Source organism: Ctenopharyngodon idella, chromosome 13, assembly GCF_019924925.1.
Source record: "Ctenopharyngodon idella isolate HZGC_01 chromosome 13, HZGC01, whole genome shotgun sequence".
NCBI classification, from domain to species: Eukaryota; Metazoa; Chordata; class Actinopteri; order Cypriniformes; family Xenocyprididae; genus Ctenopharyngodon; species Ctenopharyngodon idella.
In genome coordinates this window covers 6,698,358-6,717,102 of record NC_067232.1, presented here as the reverse complement: position 1 = coordinate 6,717,102, position 18,745 = coordinate 6,698,358, and the positions used below count along the sequence as shown (strand labels likewise).

The 18,745-nt window shown below is 35.3% G+C and overlaps 1 protein-coding gene across 8 annotated transcripts in view; it reads right to left on the bottom strand.

Annotated features, from left to right (window-relative positions):
- atrnl1a (attractin-like 1a) overlaps positions 1 to 18,745 on the bottom strand; it is a 243,238-nt gene that overhangs the window by 109,620 nt on the left and 114,873 nt on the right. For 7 of the 8 annotated variants that reach the window (XM_051916269.1, XM_051916266.1, XM_051916265.1 and 4 more), the window contains 3 exons: positions 9,204 to 9,298; positions 8,740 to 8,818; positions 7,767 to 7,924 (listed from right to left, as the gene is read on the bottom strand). In XM_051916269.1, coding sequence (XP_051772229.1) covers positions 7,767 to 7,924; positions 8,740 to 8,818; positions 9,204 to 9,298 — 332 coding nt within the window. Of the gene's footprint in view, positions 1 to 5,853; positions 6,035 to 7,766; positions 7,925 to 8,739; positions 8,819 to 9,203; positions 9,299 to 18,745 lie in introns of those variants that run through there. The other variant, XM_051916273.1, reaches the window with a different exon arrangement.

Below are 18,745 nucleotides of genomic sequence, written 5' to 3'. Positions count from 1 at the left end.
ATTTTTCTCTACCCACCATTAGAGTAATCTTAGATGTAAAAAAAAAAAAAAAAAAAAAAAAAAAAAAAAAAGTGAGAGAGAGAAACATAAAACTCAGAAACATAATTCACAATACTAACATGAACTGTTAATTAAACATATAAACACTGATCCTGATGAATAGAATGAACATCACACCTGCAAGCAAATTCTTCCCAGCTAACACGACAAAGTAATTTATTGGTACTTTTTTGATAATTTCATGACTTACTAATCGATAATGTATCTACGACGTAGCATGCTCATGATTTCATTTGCTCTTTATAGTGAAGTGATATACAGCGCATGCCTCTGTATTTGTGCATGCCGCAATCACAGTATAACATCTGACAGGACAGGAAAGTTCATTTTTCTGAGGTGAGAGACTTTTTATTTAGTAAAAAGTTGAAATAATGAAAATAATACAATAATAATGACACTGACATACAGCCAGACAACTTCTCATCTGACAGCAGCTACTGAATCAGGACAACGTGTTTTTCCTCAGGCACTCTTTACTTGAACTGTGTCTGACAGAAGAGTCAACAGTGTTAAACACGTTTAAAAAAAATTCTTGCATTAGAAAAACATTTAAAATTAAGTTTTTTGTTGTTCTTGTTTCTTTGACTGTGCGACCCACTCAAAACGCTCTTGCGACCCACCGGTTGAGAAACACTGTTCTAGAATACCTTTACGGACCCCACTTTGAATGCTCCTGGACTAGGCTGTCGTTACCTTCTGTTTCAGACACCCTAAATACAGGTTTTTGCCTTTATGTATTATAAATACTAATGCAAAGTTAAACTGGGAAGCACAGAGTTCAGAGTTCAGAAGCACAGTGACCATCTAGAGCAATCCGACAGAATAACTGGAAAGCTCATGAGAATTAGCATTTTAGTGTTAGTTTAAAAGTGGATACCACAACACCATAATTGTAAAGAGATCAGAGGCTAAGTGATTATTGAGTGTATGTGCTTTTTAAAGTTCAATACCACCTTTGAGGACCAAGAACCCTGAGGTTAGGCAAAACAGATTCAGGGTGAATCAAAGGGTCTGTGAGGCCTGAAGATAAAAGCAAAGGGAGCAGTTAAAGGCAACTACAAAGCTTCTGTGAGAAGAATATCATGAGCTGAGGTGAGGACAGAACACTGCTAACCTCAGCACTGGTCACTGAAAAACATGCAGTTGCAATGGGGAAAAAAACGTGTTTGAGTGCAAGGGAAAGGATAAAAATAGATGTTCCTGTACCTTTCCCAGGAATATTAAAAGTGTTATAAAAGGTTCATGAGTATGATATCTGACTTCTTGAACTGGATGTGTGGGATAAAGGGATGACAGAGCGAGAGAGAGAGAGTATGGAGATCGGCAAATCTGCAGATGGTACATTAACATATTCATGACATAACCTAATGACCGCAGTAAGATATTAGTTGAATATTATGCACACCTACAATATTCAAATGAGTATCATATTTATAATCAGGCACATGCAAAGATGTAGCTCACCTATATTATCTCAGGTGGAACCAACTAATCATATGCTTGTATGACATGGTGCTAAATCGCACACACTCACAGATCATCTATGGCCTTGCATCTTGCTTTTATATTGTATTGACATTACTGCTGAAGCAAAAACTTAAAAGTTTTAATAAATCTGTACTGAAATATTGTGATCCAAATTTATACAGATTGGCCACTAACATAAAACTTAACTGCATTTTATTTTTTCTTGATCAACTGATTTTTAAAAGTAACAGTTTTATTATGGGTGGTATGGTTTAAAAATTACACACACAAAAAAAGAACGCATATACGAATAATAATAATAATAATAATAAATATTTTAATAATAATGAAATAATATTTTTAGTATTATATATATATATATATATATATATATGTGTGTGTGTGTGTGTGTGTGTGTGTGTGTGTGTGTGTGTGTGAGCGCGCGCGTGCGTGTGTGTGTATCCCGTGCTGGCAAGATGAGTCGGAATGAGCAAATTTTCAAAAATGAGTTAATGTTATTTTAACATGTTGATGTTTGATTTGTTGGAATCTGACAGAATATGACTGAGCTAGACCTGTTTGAAGTCGATAGAGTCAGCAAAGTCAATTTAGAGAAAAATCGAGTTAAAGTTTTCTGAAGGTTCCATAACAAAATCACATAGCAACCATTCCTTAAAATCCCTGTTAATAGCACCTAATTTGGCAGATGTTTTCTCCAACAGTTAACCAAACGTTCATTTAAACATAATAGATAATGTTCGCGTGAATACACGCCAAGACAGATATTTTGAAATACTGTAATTCTGTGTATATGTGTATATCGGGATTGTGCGCTGTCAGAGGCATCTTTGTGTGCACGCTTTGGATCTGACAGTCAGCGCGAATAAGATCGTTTTGTTTACAAACTCCTTTTGCCAGCACGGGTCATATATATAGTCAAACTAAGGTACAGATAAATATAAAGCAAATATGTAACAGTTATTTCTACCCTATCAGTATTCACCTCAGTGCCAGATTTTCTCCTTTTATCCCCCCATTCTCTCTCATACAGTAAAGGAGAGAACAAATGAGAACAGACACAGCATAAGAAGTAATCTCTGCTGTCATGGCCTTCTCATATTGTGGAGCATTGAGCACTTAGCTTTACCTATCCTCTTTCACCGCTATGAAAGCCAATCTGCTGTGATAAAGCTATCAACAGATATGGCACCACTGTGTTTCTGGCTAACCGTTTCAATTTTCCCTTTATCCAAAGAGACTCGCTCAGATGTCCGAGATGGACAGAGGTTGTGGTAGACCGCAAACTGTCTGTCAGAAATGAGATTACTAAAGGCATTCTATTTAATGATGTCTACTGGACTGGGGAAAATAAGCAATGTGTGTGTAGAGAAAATCAAATCACCCCCCAATTCCTTGGTCCAGAATGGCTGCGACAAGATGGCTATACAACATAGAAATCTATCCAGTGCAGCAGCGCTGCTTCTGCCCACCATGAGACTGAAGGAAATGCGAATTGCATAAAAGAGTATTGTCAGAGCAGAAAATTAAGAACACTTTTTGATTTACTTTAATGAGGGTTATGTGCGACAAGCTTCCGTATTTTGTAAAACAAGTGGCATTGCTTCCGGTTCAGGTCTTTTGTATGTGCTTTGTTAAATATAGAGCCGTTTACTCAAGATATCTTTAAAGGAGCGAAGCAAAGATAAACATAACCAATGTCCATGGCATGTGTAGATTGATATCTAAAAGTTTTTTTTTTTCTTTTTTTTCTTATCACTAACATTTAGATATTTAAATAGAACAAAATGGTAACAATAAAAAGAACTAGCTAGGTTAGCTTGTTCGTACTGCTGTTAACACTACTCCGACAAGCAATAAGACCTGCTTTCCTGTTTGTTCATGCGACATTCGGCATAAAGCTTATTTATTGATCTTTTTAAGATAATCCTTGTCACAGAAATGAAGGAAAAGAACTGAGGATACAACAGAGGTGCATCATAGTCTCAGTCTCAGGGATGCCCACAGACATCTCCTACGGTCTCTCCACTGTGTCCAATAGTGGCTGTTCACTTTACATGTTGGTCAAACAGTCTTTTCTCGTCTAAATGGGCAGTTCTTATCCAACTGCAAACTGGACCAGGTTTTTACAGGTAGATGATAAGACACTTAAGATGATATTGACACTGATGTTGCAAAATACACTCATGTATAATCATTATGTAAACAGCAATAATCATCTTTATGGTTTTATATGGTATCATATGTTCAGCTATTGCCAAAATCCAATTATTGACAATAAATGACAGTGTAGTCACTACCCTTCTTCTGAATGACATTAAATTTGATTAATAGGTGATTAAAACCAACACAAAACAAGATATTAAACTTCAACACAATATCTAGTTAACTAAATATTCTGCTCATTTGTAAGTACTAATTCTTCAAAAAAATAAAAGGGGTGAGTAAAGCAGCCCATTGTGGACTGAAAAATACTGGAGAAGTGAGGTACAGGACCACAGTGACAAACTAAATATAAGTCAGTTCCACTAGGGTAAGCAAATCCCTGTGAGCTCTGCCCCCCAAACCAGCCCTCAGCTCTAAGCTGATGTCATCCTGAGACTGAAGTGATAACCCTAGGGGAAGCAGAGCGAGGGCAGGAAATGCTTTCATCACCGGGGTAGGCTTTCCCAAGCCGAGCAGTCTCCTTTGCAGACAAGCATTACACATGACTATCCTGATTCTCCTACTGTTACTCATTAATGAGTCTGAAGGGCCAGGCTTATTTGATCTGGATTAAACCTGATAACCAGGTTACCTTACATCATGAGCACAGATTCATGATTAATAGGAAGAGATATAAATAATGGCAAGCATTAAGGCAAACCACATGTGCAAACAGTGCTGGGAATATGTGATTAATATATGTGATTTTCCCCCCCATTTTTTCAGTTCATTTAAAAAAAGAAAAAAAAAGGTCTAAGTATTGGGTTTGAAAATTTGTGTGAATATCATGTAAAATGTACGGAGCCCCTAAAGGGACATGGTGATGGGAAAAAAATATGAGATGGGAGGAAAAATTATGTAAATTCTTTTGTGTTCTCTCGCAAATGTTTTGCGTTCCCCGGGAAAACTTTGCTGTCGCTTGCAAAATGTTTGCGTTCTTAAATATTTCTCTTTTGATTTGAAAATAATTACAAACTATAATAATATACACTATAATATAATATACACTACTGTTCAAAAGTTTGGGGTTGGTAAGATTTTTTACGGTTTTTGAAAGCGGTCTCTTATGCTCACCAAGACTGCATTAATTTGATCAAAAATACAGTAAACTGTTATAACAATAATAATTGTTTTAATATATTTTAAAATGTAACGGCAAATCTGAATTTTCAGTATCATTGCTCCAGTCACATGATCCTTCAGAAATCATTCTAATATACTGATTTGGTGCACAAGAAACATTTCTTATTATTATCAATGTTGAAAACACTTGCCGCTTAATATTTTTTGTGAAAGCCTTGATATTTTTCCTGGATTCTTTGATGCATAGAAAAAAAAAGGTTTTATTTGAAAAAAAGAAATAATTTGTAAATTTATTAATGTCTTTAATGTCACGTTTAATCAATGTAATGCATCCGTGCTAAAACTTTTTTTTTTTTTTTTTTAACTGACACAAAGTGTTAATGCATCTGCTTATTTGATTCAACACTTTCAGACTAAACATGGAGTGAGATCTGTTATAAATGGAGAATCTCTGCCAGTGTCTGACATGAAAGAGATAAAGAGAGTGAAAGAGGAGTGAGTGACTGCAATAGAGTGACTGCAGGCAGTGGAAAAGTGAAGACTGAGGGTGATGAATGCAGCACACAACTCCAACTGTGATACCAATCACTAGTATGTCAGCAGCTCACTTCAGTCACAGGGCCGACAGCGGCCTCTCATGCTTGCTTCTTCCTGTGTGTCTCTGCACATTGCCTGTGAAAGGGTCACCACAGCCTTGACCTACACTATTAAACCACATGAAGTATGAGACTACATAAAATACTCTTTGTATTAGATGTGCTCGCGACCACGCGTAACCTTGACTGACAGGCGTGAGCACGCACGGGCCTCAAGACACAAAGAGAATAATAGAAAACACATTCAGAGTATTAGTCGTTGTGTCAATCTTTCAGTATCACTTTGTATGAACAAAATGAGCTTTTCATAAGCAAATACTGAAAGACACTGTGCTCTAGCTGAAAGAGAGCGCAGTTTTGTCTCTTTCTTTAGTCGATAAAAGAGTCATTTAAAAGGAAGACGCAACACCGTTCACTGCGGCTGGCAGAGGAAATATTATTTTCTCTTTATGCACCAAATAGGCCAATAAATCGGAGAGATAGATGATTTTATTTTGAAAGCAGTTTGACTGGATGTCCATCAGACGCGATGAAGGTCAGGGCCAGAGGAGTGGTTCTTCTCAGGTTACTCAGATCAGTCTATAGATGACTGCGGTACTGGGCTCCTGATGAGAACAATTAAGGGCTCGTGTTACTATCTCATCTATATGTGGCTATGGTAAAAATGCATTAATGGGAATGATTCACAGCCACAATCAATACATGGCTGATACTAACAGGCCACAGTGCAGTTGCACAGCAGGATCTGACTGAGGGTTGCTGGGAAGACTGATGACTGTGTTGGCTTACTCAGCAGCCCGATTACAAGGAGCACCACCTGTTCTGTCCAAAACCTTTATGTTTAATATGTAAAGCAGAGCGGGAATGGAAAAGCAGAGTTTCTACACTTTGACGGATATACCATTTAAATATTTGGGGTCAGTAAGAATTAAAAAAAAAAAAAAATTATTGAGTAAGAACGCAATAAATTGATCAAAAAAGATTTCTATCTCAATGCTGTTCTCTTGAACTTCCTATTCAAATGATCTTGAAATAAAAAATCATTACAGTTTCCACAAAAATATTAAGCAGTACCACTGTTCTCAACATTGATAATAAAACAAAATGTTTCACCAAATCAGCATGTTAGAATGTGATTGCCATCACATTAAAATACATTCAAATAATTATTATTTCAAAAAGTTTGTTGAGCAGCCTGGTAAGAGCATTTAAAAAAAAATTTAAATGTGATTTTTATTATTATTTGTATTTTTATTTTATTTTATTTTTTGGTATGTCCATGACTTTTCTAGTCGGTTCTATTGGATAAGTAATTTAAAATAATTTTAAAGGGATTTGACTCATAAACTGAAAATTTTAAATTCAATGGATTATTTGAGAGCTGGTCATAACTAAAAATACGTATATTCAACATAGACATTGCCATGACCTTTTAGAAATGTACTAGATATTTTGATACTGAAGCCTTGATATTTCCAGGCTTTCCATGAATGTGGAAACCCTGTGAAAAGGCACATTAATTCACTGACAAAAACCCCACAGTTAATAACAAACATAGCCTCAAAAATATGAAGTTTTACCAATTAAACCAGATTTATCAGATTATCTAAACAGAAAAACACAAGTATTTAAAATAGTCTTTTTCAGTTCATAGATGGGAATGCTGAAAGAATGAAGATATTTTGTACAGTTTGTCAGCGCTTTTATAAAGCACTCCAAAATAATTGATGAGCACAAAGCGGACTCATGGATCATTAAACATATTATTTTTGCATAACACACTTCATAATGGTTATGCTCCGTGCCCTATTTAGATACAAGGGCTTAGAGAGCTTGACTTGAAATCAAAAACAAATTTCATGGATGATATTTACAGTAATTTGTTGTTGTGGTCCATTATGATGACGATATTGATGATCATGATGCTGTTTTGATCAAAGTCAGAAAATCTGAACAAAAATGTAATCATTTTAAAACTTTATCATTTACCATATATAATATATCAAAATAAAAAGCTCATCAGTTAACAGTTTGGCATATAACAAGAACAGCAGTCTCAAACTGAGTGATGGAGCTGAAACTAAACTTTTCTTTAAAAAAAAAACTATATACAGACGTATATAAAAAGAGTTATCCATGTATATCTAATAAGCCATTTTGTATGTAAATAATCCAATTTTTAAATGTACTCTATGCATAGAAATAAATATTTTAAAAATAGGTTTTATGCACAGGTTTTCTTTTTTGGACTTAATAAATAAGAATAGGCTGTTTTGGACCGAACAACATTAAATGCACACCTGGTTGAGGTAACATAAACCAGGCAGTTGATCTTACCTGTATTTTGATTGGCCATGAAAAGTTGCTGACATAAACATGGAAAGTGATGTTGGGATTTGCAAGGAAGGAGAATGTCTCATAGGAGAAGCTGTCTCTGTACTCTTTGATGTTAGTCTTGGACACTATGGGGAATTCCTCCCCAGAGATCGTACCCGCTGTAGGGACACAAAACACTGCGTCAGCAAAGTGCACATCAGCCAACAACAACGTCTGCATACAAAACCCTCTGCATGATTAAACATGGCATAATATTCTGACCAACCCTTCAACTATAAAACATCTGAATAACGGCATTGTAAGAAGCTGTACTAGAATGCCAACAGGATCAAAGCCTAGGAACTTCTAAGAGCTTCTCAAAGGGTTTGAACAGATTCAAGAGTTAATAGTGAATACATGGTCTATCATAACATAGTAAATCTAGAACCACAAATGAACATGAACATCAGTCAGTCTATATTGATGTTTCCCAGATGACCCATACAGAGACTGTTCCATTAACCATGACAGAATAAAAAACTGATTTCTTTTAGTTATTAGCAATTCATCACAATGCAAAATATGACTTTTCCATTAAACACTCTTTTGAGCTCAAATATTTCTATAAAGAAGCTCTCATGACAATGACACTCGACACTCAAACACTATCTGTACTATTCTAGTGACCACTGGGAGTCTGGTTTATCTGCGCCTATGGGACAATCTATAACACTTCTCCACATATCTGCTTGTCCTAAAGGTTTATTCACCAGCAACAAAATGAAAATCTATTTCGCTTAGGCATTTGTCTGTGCAAGAGCAATGTCTGTTTATCTTAATTAAAATCAGAAAGCATTTTATGAATGCCTTGACAAACGGATTCACATAGCTTTCCTATTCTTACTTTGTTCAACCAGAACTATTTTACAAAGTAATTATTTCTTTTGGGATTTCTTTTTTCTTTTATTATGAAATATTACATGAAGGACTTTACCTGTTGAGCCAATAGACCACGTTATGTTCAGGTTGAAATTGTTAGATGCATTAATTGACATATCAAGATTCTTATTGGTCTGGAAAACAAACAACATGAAGACAAAAAAAATGCATGTAAATAGCTGATAATAAAGAGTTTTCAATATTTTTTTTTTTACCATATTAACAATAATGTGGATTGTATTTTTTATTATTTATAATATAAATAAAATGTTACATTATATTATAAAATAATGCCACAAAACATCATTTAATTCTCATAATTTATAAAATGAAATCTGATTGTTTCAAAATTCTGCTCCACATAAAAGTACAGCAAGCATCAAATTATTGGCTGCGACTGAATTATGCCAAATAGCATTCAGTGTGAATTTAAAAAAAATGGCTTGTAGGAAACTTGTCATATTGCATATGTTTAGGACACATATTTTGTTTGTGAACACATGATGCAAACTCACTGACCTCTTCCGGATTCGCCATGAAGTTAATAGCTGTGTAATGCTGATCGTCCTCCTGAAGCAGACTAAAGGTGAACTGGTAGTCTATTAGAAGATTATCTAGTGAGAGGTGAGAGAAGAAAAAAAAAAACATAAATTGTATTTAGATTTCATAGAAAATCATGAGATTTGTTAACACGACATGAAAGTGATAGCTTGGCAAAGATTCTTCATGTTCATGTCATGCTGAAATCACAACATCATGGCAATCACAGCTATTCTTCAAAGTTAAACACAAACTCTCATTGGGAAAGAGAAGTGGTTGCGATATGAAGGACTTTTTGACAGCTCACATCTGCACGAGCAACTAAAGGTCACCTTGTCCGATTCAATTGTGAAGACGGCATATGATTAAATAGCAACAGACAGAGGAAGGCTGAGGATTGATTTGATTGTCCAGCGGGTCAAAATTAATATCAACTCTGCTGATGGAAGAAAACACTGAACTGTCATTGGCATTACATCACAAAAAGATGAAAAAGCTTTCGCTAGATTCTAGTCATCATTTATGACATTTTAGAAATTGACAAAACCTTTTATAGATTAAAAGCACTTAAAATGCCCCTATTATGATTTTTCGAATATTACCTTTCATGCTGTAATACAACTATTTGCGAATGTAAAAGGTTTTAAAGATCAAAGCGCATGGCAAGTTATTGTCTCCTAAATAAAAAGAATCGATACTAAACTGCTGAAATGAGTCATCAGCAATTCCAGTCTCACTTCCAATCACAACAGACTGGGCCGTCTGACCAATCAGAGCAGAGTAGGCTCACGGAAAGGAGGGGATTAGAGAGACTGAATCTTCGAACAAACCATTTTCAGACTCTTTGAGAAATGAGGTGATGCACAATGTACATTAAGAGATAATTAAAGTGTTTTTTGACCTTGGATGCATGTAAACCTATTATAGGAGACCACCAAACAAAATAAGGAACCTTTAAAATAGCATAATATGGGCACTTTAACAGTAAGTAATTTTAGTGTGTTTTTTTAATAATAGTGGCTTTTTTGTGATTAGAGTTCAATTTTTTGCAACTGGATTGCTAATCTAACTCATCATGACCCTGAGAACACATCATCAAGCCTTGAACATCAATTTCAAACCTCAAATGAGCAGCTGCAATCTAACAAAACAAATCTGACCGCCTCTGACCCCACGTCGATCCAAGAAAAAAACTTCTAGGCCTTGTTTAAAAGATGTTTATCTCTACATATCTGCACATGACGTAACAAATGCACACTAAACCATAGCAGATTGGGGGATGTTCACAGAAAGCGAGCGAAACTAAAGGATATTAGGTTCAACAAATAGCCGTGTTCATTCCGCAACCACAGAGAGATGGAGAATTACCACAGATCAGATCAAAGCGGCCGTCTTGAGCTTATCTCTTCCTCTGACCACTCAGTACCCTCCGTTGTCACAGAAATAGAAAGATTATTGCTGGCTCTCTCTCTTTTTCTCTCCTTGTTCTTGCCCCAGGTACACAGCAAAGCTATGTTTATCCCATAAGGGTCTTCGGCAAACTTCAGAGAGTTTTTCTATTCCATGAAGGCGACAAATAAGAGCAGAAAATCAAAGAGGGAGATCAACAGGCTGTTTTGAGTTGTAGGATATACATGCAGTTATGTCTATGGTCCTTAAGAGGACACTTAGAGCTATGTATTGCCCACTCTCTTATACTTCCTGCTGTGATGATATTAATACTTTTGAGTGTGCATCTGCGTTCGCTTGCATGACTGCATGTATTTATATGTGTGCATGAGTGAATGCGTGTCAAGGAGTTCACTAAGCACAATGCAAATATGAAACTAACATAAATAACAATATGCTGGAATGTTTTCACTGCTTCCAACATTTTTGCTCTAATTTGGTTATAATAAGCCAATTAATTGCACAAATTTAGCCAGTAAATCAAATTCCCCCTTGAGTGAAATCAGAGAACACTAAATAATGTGGTTATTTAGTGCTAATTTAATCAAGCGAAATTGTATGAAAACATGTGCCACTATTCTATTTCAGAGGAATAAAATTATTAACATATGAGGTTATTAACCTTTCTTGAACTCCAGAATATTTTCACCATCATCTAATAAAATGAAACATACATAAGAAGCCAACAGAGGACGTTCTGATTACAACCGACAACAACATCATCGTCTTATGACGTGCTCTGGTTACGAAATGCACACATTTATTTACAATACATAATTCAATAAAGCCATTACAGGAATCTCAAATAACAGTCTCATCAAGCCAAAGTATATTTTCCTCTAAACATCCTGCAGAACACATTTCATTTCCAAGTTCAGAGGTCTGAAATGAAGCAATAACAGAAAGCCATCCCTGGCAAACGGGATCTAGGTATTTTATTTAATGTCTTCTACCATAAATGTTATCATCCTCAATTTTGGAACACCTTGCTGGCGGTAATGAGAACAGCAGAGAGTTAGGGACATCTGGAGTCATCTTTTTTAGAAGCAGGAAAGAAAATGGCACACTGCCCTTAAATAAAAAGTCGAAGCTAAATATACACTGGTTCACACGGTCCTTTGAATGCGATGAGCTGAAATGAAGTAACAAATTATATGTAATTTTACATACTGAGATTTTTTGCACAGAAGACAACCATGTATGCATAACAAAAGCACATGATTTAGCTAATCATACATGATAATATAAGGTAAGATGTTCATGTTTACAAATTATATTTAGCAGGAATGATGTAGTAAAAAACTTTTTTATCATGTCTATCAAAAGGCAATCTAAATTATACTCAGTGTGCATGTCTGGAACGGCATACAACTTGTACTATTTTTGCAGTATGCACTGTGCATGTATGACATGCAAATTTTCTGTTCTGTATACAGCTTGAATGCACTTGGCTCGATTATTATTTGTAGTTTGACAAATAATCTGGATGTAATATCAACCAGCATTTCAACTATGCAAGACTATCACTGGCTGTTTGCAGTACAGTGACATTTGAAAGCACTTATTGTAAATAAAGAGGCATAAATAGACAGAATCAATTGACATTAAAGGTTTTGGATTGATTAGATCATAGCTGTACCATCTTAATGACAATTTATTCTCCATAACATCAGCATGACCAAAATGTAATGGAAGTAAAGAACGTCCTAATTCATCCTCATGCACTGTAACATTGTCTTGATTGAAGAAGATATCTACATCTAAGGTTTAAAGCCAATACAATTATCTTTAGAAAATAAGATAGTTCTTTAGATGTCCAAATAAAAGTGACTTTGTATGAAAGCACAAAGCAGCCTTACTAAAAGCATTTAGCTGTCTAGGCAGAATGCCTGATTAGTTTTTGATGAGGGACCTGAGGATGTCTGGCTGGCTGGTGGGACACTCATCTGAGTATGTCTGAAGCAGTTATGGCTTTGATTCAGCCAGTGGAAAGTTTGCCGTAAATCAGTGTATGAGGTATAAATATAATTTTTTTGGATGATTGTTAAGAGAATCAGATCTGGCTTTAACAAATCATGTATTTAAGTGAAAGTACACACTACACTCTAAAAAATGCTTCTATTGTGTTGAATATGGACAAAACCAGCGGTTGGGTTAAATGTGTGGTAGATTTTCCAAGACGCGCCTGACTTAAGTTTACCTGTTCCTGGGGCGTCTCCTAATCGACACTCAATAAATTTCCTGATCTTTCGGAGCGTCTCCAAATCGACACTCAATAATATATGATCTTTCGGAGAGTCTCCTAATCGACACTCAATAATATCTCGGTCAACGTCTTGACCCTCAAAAACCTAGTGTTCCCTAACCTGACTTGCTGCGCAGCAATAACCAGAGACTCCAGTTTTTGTCCTTCAAAGCTTTAATCACGGCCGGGAGAGTTCCTGTCAATTCCAGAGAATCTCTCTCCGAACAAAGGAATACAGCAGGTTTTATAGGTCTTAATATGATTGGTTCAGATTTAAAAAAACATCTCAGTTCTTCTGTCCCGCTTACTGGCGGAGTAAATTTAGATTAGAACAACTGAATCACAAGATCATCAAAAAATATCACCGGGTTAATAGTTCAGATTACTCAGTAGGTTAAAGCAATTTTTCAAAGACTATTTTTTATCCTTAGAAGGATGCTGTCTAGCCAGCACAGAAGAATTTTTCCACTTGTTACAACACTCAGTGCTAGTGACTATTTCTCTATTTCAAAGTTAGCTTATTAGGCCTGTAGATGAAAAGAAATGTTAGTTCATTATTAATTAGTTCAAAATTTCCATCACAAATGTTTGCCCAATGTGCTGGGCAGTTTTATTTAACCCAACTAAATAAACTAACCATATATAAACCCAACACAGGGTGAACATTTATTAAAAAGCAATTTAATAAATGTTTATTGTTTAATTATTATTCATTAAACTTATTAATAAATGTTCATTTATTAAACATATTAATAAATATTAATTTCAACATACTTTGGGTTCATTTTAAGCAAGCAATACAGTAATTTTTAAACAATAGTTGAGTTAAAGTATTAGTTCACTTTTAAATGAAGATTTGCCTAAGCGTTACTCACCCTCAAGCCATCCTAGGTGTATAAGACTTTCTTCTTTCTGACGAACACAATCAGAGAAATTTTAATAAATATCCTGACGCATCCAAGCTTTATAATGGCAATGAACAGGGGTCACTATATGAGCTGAAGAAAGTGCTTTGATTTACATCCATCCATCATAAACGTGTACTCCACACGGCTCCGGGGGATTAATAAATTCCTTCTGAAGCGAAGCGATGCGTTTATGTAAAAAAAAAAAAAAAAAATCCATATTTAGCAAGTTATGAAGATAAATATTTAGCTTCTGCCAGACCGCCTTCCATAATCAACTTACAAAGAAAGTGTAAAACCCATGAAGTTCAAAAAGCTTACGCTACGTCCTACTCCTTCCCTATTAAACTTACAGAAAAAGTGTAACTGACGCGACACCAGTTTACACTTTCTTCGTAACTTTAATACGGAAAGCGGTCTGGCGCTAGATATTTTACTTTATAACTTGTTAAATATGGATTTTTTTTATGCATCACTTCACTTCAGAAGTCCTTTATTAACCCTCCGGAACGTGTGGAGTACGTTTATGATAGATGGATGTAGACATATAGTGACCCCTGTTAACTGCCATTTTAAAGCTCGGATGTGTCAGGATATTTATTAAAATATCTTCGATTGTGTTTATCAGAAAGAAGAAAGTCATATACACCTAGGATGGCTTGAGGGTGAGTAAAGCTTGGGCTAATTTTCATTTGAAAGTGAACTAATCTTTTAAAAGCAGGTTTGCAAACATTTAACCCAACCGCCGGGTTTGTCTATTTTCAACCCAACTTGGGTTGTTTTTAACCCAGCATTTTTTAAAGTGTATCTTTCAAAAGTTTGGGGTCAATAAGTTTTTTTGATGTTTTGAGTATTTTATGCTCACAAAGGCTGCACTGTTTGATAAAAATACAATAAAAACAGAAATATTGTGAAATATTATTATAATTTGAAGTAACTGTTTTCTATTTTAATATATTTTAAAATGTACTTTATTCCTATGATGTGAAAGCTGAATTTTCAGCAGCCATTACTCCAGTGTCACATGATCTTTCAGAAATCATTCTAATATGCTGATTTGGTGCTCAAGAAATATATCATATTATTATTAATGTTAAATACAGTTTTGCTGTTGAACAGTTTTGTCAGGATTCTTTGATGAATAGAAAGTTCAAAAGAACAGATTTATTTGAAACAAAAATCTTAAAATCAACTTTTAATCAATTTAATGCATCCTTGCTGAATAAAAAAAAATAAAAAATCTTACTGATCCAAAACAGTAGTGATCATGATATATGATAAATGATGTATGATAAATGAAAGTACTACTAATGCAGACATAAAATATATATGATCTGTAGATATGCAAACGTTTAACTTGATTCACAAAAATTGTCGTAAACTAATCAAAAGATTAAACTTTTAATATCTGTTGAACTTAGTCATAATGAATCAAGTGTGTAAACAAGTGAAAACAAAACAGTATTAAAAAAAAAGTGTTAACATAAATAGAAAAACTTTGACTTCTTGCCTGGATCATTGAATCAGCAAGCTGTTGAATCGAGAACAGCTGTAAACGGATCCATCCAATTTGTGAAAGAATCGTTCAGTGTGATTTGTGAACCGTTTCAAAAGGAACTGGCTTAAAAGAATGATTTGCTCATAAACTGGACATCACTATCACATTTCAGAGCGGGTCTCGATTTTCTTATTTCAAAATAACAAGGATTTATATGTTTTCTGAAAAAGTAATAGAGCAACAATGACAATCTTAATAACAATGTAGTGCTCTGAAGTAAAGCCAAAAGTGCCCATTACAGTAAGGAAGGAAAAAAAAAATACTTGAGTCACCACTGGTGTATTAGAATATGATAAATGCATGGTAAATATGACCTCTAGTCTGATTAAGACAACGGTTTGATGACAGTTTTGACTGCATAGCATTCATCATCATGTATATGGCAATTGTAACATGACCTTGATGACACTGGAGGTTATACTATAATAAACATCTATCCATTATGTTAGTGAAGGAGACATTCAATTACTGTTAGGGTGACTTGCATTTATCGTCATCATTAGTATTATCATGTTTGATGGCCCTTGATTTTTCTCCTTGTGATAACAGACATTAGTATGTTCAAGGCTGGTTGAATTAGCCTGTTACAAAGACGAAGCGTAAACATCAATCCCACTCAGCGGGTAAATGTCACTGACGTTCCCTTAGGGAGTCAGACTTGTCTCGCTCCAACTAGCCTCTCTTCATGGCTTTAATTGGTCAAATTAGCGAGTGTGTCCACCCCATATATTTCGAAGCCGGGCAACTGAATCGCTGCACACGTGTGATGAAATCCACACTGACAGAGTAAAGGAAGCAGTGCTAGTAAGAGATAACAGCTGTACGCTGGGAGCGTGAGTGCTGCTTGTGGTTGCTGTGTGTGTTTATACGCGTTTGTCTGTGAGAGAGTTTGCAGGCCAGCTGCAGTGTACACTTTAGCGTTTAGTACACCATACAAGGAGTATGAAATGGAGAAGAACAGTTGCTTTAATCTGAACTCGAGTGTAATATAATCATAGATATCACAAAAGTTATTTTAACCAGCCATGACTGACATCAGATGCCTTACGCAATGTAATGTGAGTTTAATGTGCATTTGGGAACGCAGCATGCACCAGGTTCACTTTAGTTACACATTTGCATAATTTCCAACATTTTTTTTTTTTTTTTTGGATATTAGCTTACAGCATTTGACCAATATTCAACCAAAATAAAATCTTTGATATGTTAAAGCTTGAAGGTTTAAGTGAAGAATGTACAGTAGGACATAAGTATTAATATAAGTATTTGTAATGCAAAATGAAATTATTATTATAGTTTTCATAATAATTTTATGTAATTGTAATTTGCAAAGGTAGTATAATCTCAGGGGACACTTCAAGTAAACATTTTATATGTTTAAGGGTTTCGTCTGGAGAAAAAAAAAAAAAAAAAAAAAAGGGAACACCTGTCTTTGTAAATTCAGATATGGCTCAAAATTACAAGGAATAGTCCATTTTATTAGTGCAAATTCAAAGTCAAAACTTATTGGTTCACAAATAAGTCAATAAAACAACAAGCTTAACCAACAAGCAACCTGTACGACTGACTTTCTTCTGTGAAACTCAAAAAAAGTGTTTTGTTTTGTATTGTTTTTGTCCATACCAAGAAAAAAATAAACAGGGTCCAATCATTTTTGGACCCCACTGACTTTCATTGTATTCCCAAATTATCTTCTTGATACATTAGGGCGAACAAATGATGAGAGAATTTTTATGTTTTAGGTGAACTATCCCTTTAATATAGAATGTACGGTCACAGGTGTGCATTTATCGGCATTTTAGAACAGCACATCCAATCAGAATTCTGCGTTGTAATGCACATTTCATTTCAGCTGGAAAGAGCGGAGATGCTGGAAAGGATTTGTTGACCACAGGAGGATATGATGCAGTACGCTATCAATCATGAAGTGATATAACAGTATTGTGCTGCAGAGACTGGAGGGGAGGTCAATTATAAATAATGCATTGGTAATAAATCCTTCTATATACAGGGAATGCGAGTCTGATCTGCTCATAAAAGCCTTGCAAACCCCTCACACGTGCTTTTGACACACAGTCATCTCCTGTGTGTGTTGATTAATCATAAAACTGAGAACCTTTCTGCCATTAGGCACCCTTTCAAGGTCTTAACTGATCTTGTAGTGTAGAAGATAACACAAATGTCTGGGTAAACGATGTAAACCTCAGAAGCCTGTTTGCAGTCAAGAACAGAATGGATCACCTACTGATGATTCTGTGTACATTAAAACAAATTGGTTGTCTGGTTGTACTCTGCTTATCTGAGACTCTGTAATCAAATGGAGCTTAGTTTTAAAACAATCATTGGAGGCGTTGGAGGGCTGTTTATATAAGCCTGGTTTGGTTGGTCAAATATGGTCTCAGGTGGCATTTCTGGGAAAGTGGTAGTGACAAGAGTAACATAGGCTGTTTTATTTTTCCTTGAGTACTGACTTGGTTTAATTTCCTGCTGTCTTGAGAAATTTGTGTGGACGAGTTCACAGTAATTTTCAGGAGAACCCATGCCCGTTGTTCCTGAAGATGATGGTTCTGTTCTATGGCCGAGTCATTTTTTTGTATATCTTTTCCTATTTTGTGGTCAAGAGAGGAAGTTATGACCGCTCTGTGCTTGTGTCAATCATGACAACTGGACTTATACTAGAGCTGTAAGGCTGCCATCTAGTGCTCTGAATATAAACTAAAACTATACTGTGTGTGAGAGAGACTGAGATTTTCTGCAACAGAGAGAATGCTAAACAGGGAGAGCTAGTGATACAAAGCACACCCAGCTTTGACACAAACATCAAGGATTATTGATAAATGTTTGCTTGTAATCTTATAATATCTTATTGTATATTGGAGTTGTGGCACATGCTCACAACACGTAATAGTGCTTACCGGTTTCAGGGTTGAATTCCTATAAGTTAAATAAAAAAAGTTTACCTAACAAAAAATTATAATAAATTATGAAAAAACAGAGGGGTAAAATGGGGTGCATAATACTTTTGTACCTTTTAACTGATGCACATTCTGAACATGCATTAATAGCACTTGCGAAAACAGTATGCTTAAAATAAAATAAAATAAATAAAATGTTTATCTCATAAAACACAAAGAAGTCACTCCAGTCCTCCTACTATCAAATCACACAGGAAGTTGTGCGTAAACACTTGCATTTTCAAGCAGCAAATGTACAGGACGGGAATCAGACCTGACTGCTTGCCTTCTGCACTCTCTGACCTTCAGATATCTATCTGAGACACTTTAAGTCAGAATTAGTGATTATGGCTTGAGGGCATGCTGGTCTCTTCTGCTTCTATAAAAATGGAACAGAAACCCCAACTTAA